The following is a 3,829-nucleotide window of genomic DNA, read 5'->3' as shown; positions in this document are numbered from 1 at the left end:
CATTGTTTGGGTCTTCTATACACCATTGAAAGCTTCATTACCGGTATATTTTAGGTTGTTTTTCTATTGAAACATATCTACATTTTCATTATATTTGATATTTTGTTTGTGGTATGCAATGTTAGTGTGTATTAACTCTTTTGGATTGTATCAAAAAAATTCTTTACTTAAGACTTCACCACACCTTAAAAAAATTTCATCCTCCGCCTCTGAGTATGGGAGATGAGATGAACGAAGCATATACAACTCTGTCAAAAAGCGTACATGCATCTACAATAAAATAGAGTTCTCACAGTAACAATCCTTTGAAATAAAAAGTTGTAGTTTTTGCTCAAGCATCTTTGATTTGCTAGCCGTTGAGCTGTCTTCTTCTTCCAAGCATCTCCACGCTGCTTATATATAAAAAATTAAGGGGAAAACCATTGTCTAGGCACTAGGACTAAGATCGAGGTCACCATACGTGGCAACCACTACGAGATTGTCCTCCTTGTTCGCATCAATTTCCGAGCAGCTTCTTCGCGGACGAAGCATCCGGCTCCCCTCAATCACTATCCTGCTTCCTTGTTCGTATCACTTTCCTTGCAGCTTCTTCGCGGGCGAATCATCTGCCTCAATCACTATCCCGCTTACTTGTTCGTATCATTTTCCGAGCAGCTTCCCGAGAGATGGAAGGAACTAAGCAGGTGAATGGATTGTCCGTCTTGTTTTGTTTTGTGGCTCTGCTCATATGTCGATGAAGCATTTCATTATTTCTTCTGAAACCCTAATGCGTTCTGTATTACTATCTGTTTTGCACGCAGATGAATCCTTGCGCCATCTGCCTCGGCGGCATGGGCGCCGGCGGCGGGCAGGCCATCTTCACGGCCGAGTGCTCCCACACGTTCCACTTCCACTGCATCTCCGCCAGCGTCGAGCACGGCAACCTCCTCTGCCCGCTCTGCAACGCGCAATGGCGCGAGCTGCCGTTCGTGCGACCGCCCGCGTCAATGCCGCCTACCCAACCGCCGCCACCGCCGCCGTCCGTGGATGTCGTGCAGCCAGCGCATCCTCGGCGAGTACGCACCCATTCCGTCGATCCGGTCGTGTTCGACGACGACGAACAGGTGACGCCGCCTGATGGCCGGCGACAAGCAGGCGCTGCATCCGACGAAGCAGTGGTCGTCAAGACGCACATCCACTACTCGGCCATCGCCAGAGACTCGTCTGACGACAACTTCGCCGTACTCGTGCACCTTAAGGCTCCCGGGATAACGGGCTCCGGCACCGAAGCGGCAGGCGACGCTCCGGCACAGCGCGCGCCTGTCGACCTCGTCACGGTGCTCGATGTCAGCAGCAGCATGCACGGGAGCAAGCTCGCGCTGCTGAAGCAGGCGATGCGGTTCGTCATCGACATCCTCGGCCCCGACGACCGCCTCTCCGTCGTGTCCTTCTCGTCCAGGGCGCGCCGGGTAACCAGGCTCACGCGCATGTCCGACGCCGGGAAGGCGCTGTGCGTGCGCGCCGTCGAGTCCCTCACGGCGCGCACAGGCACCAACATCGCCGAGGGGCTCCGTACGGCCGCCAGGGTGCTCGACGAGCGCCGGTACAGGAACGGCGTCTCGAGCGTCGTGCTCCTCTCCGACGGCCAGGACAACTACACCCCGATGAGGCAGGCGTTCGGGAGGGGATTACCCAACTACGCAGCGCTCGTTCCGCCATCCTTTGCGCGAACGGGCACCGGTGCTGGCGACCGGGCGACGCCGGTCCACACGTTCGGCTTCGGGAACGACCACGACGCGGCCGCGATGCACGCCGTTTCCGAGGCGACGGGCGGCACGTTCTCGTTCATCGAGAATGAGGCCGTAATCCAGGACGCGTTCGCGCAGTGCGTCGGCGGGCTGCTCTCCGTCGTGGTCCAAGAGGCGCGCCTCGCCATCCAGTGCTTGCATCCCGGAGTTCGCATTGGCTCGGTCAAGTCTGGGCTTTACGAGAGCCGCGTCGACGAGGACGGCCGCGCTGCGTCGATTGTTGTCGGCGAACTCTACGCCGACGAGGAGAGGCGTTTCTTGCTGTTCTTGGTCGTACCAAGAGCTGAAGCAACGGACGGTGATGTCACTGCTCTAATCAGAGTTAACTGCCTCTACCGAGACGCGGCCGCCGGCGCGGACGTCAACGTGACGGGAGAGGACACGGTGGTGGCGAGGCCAGAACACGCGGTGGACGCAGAACGCTCCGTCGAGGTAGAGCGGGAGCGCGTCCGGGTTGAGGCCACCGAGGACATGGCGGCGGCGAGGGCAGCCGCGGAGCGGGGCGGGCACCAGGAGGCGGTGGAGATCCTCGAGAACCGGCGGGGAGCGGTGGCGCAGTCAGACGCGGCGCGAGGCGGCGACCCCATGATCGTGGCGCTGGAGATCGAGCTGCGGGACATGCGCAGGCGCGTGTCGACCCGGCAGAACTACGCGCGGTCGGGGCGGGCGTCCATGCTCGCCGGCATGAGCGCGCACATGCAGCAACGGGGCAGTTCATCGCAGCTGCAGCTGCCGTCGGTGATTGCATTCCACGATGGAGCGGTGACGACAACGGCGGCCACGCACCAGGTGTCGCAGCAAGCCGCGACGCTGCCGTACGCGACGCCGGCCATGCTCGCCATGCTGTTGCGGTCGCGGAGGGCGCGCGAGGCGTCTGCCGCGAGCGGGCAACGGCAGCCTGGCGCGCCAGAGGGAGCTCAAGGCTCCGAACCGACGGTCCCAAAGGAGCTGAACTAGTAGCTTCCTGAGATTGTTCACCACAGATTAATCATTTGGGAAACCAGTAGATATATATACTTACAAAGCTTACAATATCGATGAAGTTTCGATCTGGAGTTTGATTTACAAAAGATTAATTTTATTCTTGATAACGTTTTCGATGTAGGAATTTGCTTTGTTTCTGCTCTGAAGAGTTCTCTGAACTGGCTTTCTGCTCTGAACAACTGTGTAAACTGTATTGCTATCTTTCTGAATATTGAACAGTGTAATTAACAATCGAAATGATAAAAATAATCTCATGTTCTGCACTATCTGTGATGCTACTTGTCAAAATTAAATTTTTTGAGATAGAGTTCCTCTTGCTTTTTTCTGTGCTTTACCGTTTCCATCCGGCTTTATATATAAAAGATATTGAAGAAGCCCTCAAACAAAGCAGAACATAGAAAAATGAGATAACGTACACGGGACAAATGCCACGACAACGATACCGAGCAAGAATACATGAGTTCCTAGAGACTACACAATGCCACGACCAACGTCACCTTAGTTCTACGACAACGCTCTCAAGAAGGAAACACACAAAGCGTCGCCATCCTCACATTCGAAGGAACGTACAATGTTTTCACCTGGAACTTGAGAGGGAAAGCGAAGCTGTGACAACGTCCTCAAGAGGAGAGCGACACCCATGGGTGCCGTTGCCGTCGGCGCTGAAGCATGGAGCCTTCATCTGGTTGCTTCCACGAGTCACCACGGGGCAAAGTCAGCCATGGTGAGAAAGCTAAAACATCCAGAACCCAATTTGGGCACCTCCTTTGCCAACAAAGAGGACGCGAGGGCCACCCACCTCAACACCTCTCGCCAGCCACACGACCGAGAAGCACACCATCACCGCCGCCAGGAGACCTGCCTCGAGCCTACCGAGTAGCGCGCCACCCGAGCGCCTCCCCAACATCCCTCCCCGAACCTCTCAATGGCGTCAAAACATGTGGATGCCATAGACTAGAGGGGAGGCTGACATCACCCCACCTACCCCAACGTCCTACCACAAGGCCAGTCGTAGGGGGCATAAAAACGGCAACATCAGTGCCACGACTGTCCGCATG

At 56.1% G+C, this 3,829-nt stretch overlaps 1 protein-coding gene across 1 annotated transcript; it reads left to right on the top strand.

Annotated features, from left to right (window-relative positions):
- The first annotated feature begins 597 nt into the window (after window positions 1–597).
- Window positions 598–2,976, top strand: LOC119359669 (E3 ubiquitin-protein ligase WAV3-like). The gene is made up of 2 exons (XM_037625783.1): window positions 598–683; window positions 801–2,976. The coding sequence occupies exons 1-2, from the start codon at window positions 666–668 to the stop codon at window positions 2,742–2,744; spliced, it is 1,962 nt and encodes a 653-aa protein (XP_037481680.1). The 5' UTR covers window positions 598–665; the 3' UTR covers window positions 2,745–2,976.
- The last annotated feature ends 853 nt before the right edge of the window (window positions 2,977–3,829 follow it).

This window comes from Triticum dicoccoides, chromosome 2A (genome assembly GCF_002162155.2).
Source record: "Triticum dicoccoides isolate Atlit2015 ecotype Zavitan chromosome 2A, WEW_v2.0, whole genome shotgun sequence".
Taxonomy (NCBI): domain Eukaryota; kingdom Viridiplantae; phylum Streptophyta; class Magnoliopsida; order Poales; family Poaceae; genus Triticum; species Triticum dicoccoides.
Note: the sequence above shows the minus strand (reverse complement) of the source record. Positions and strands in the feature narration are given on the sequence as shown.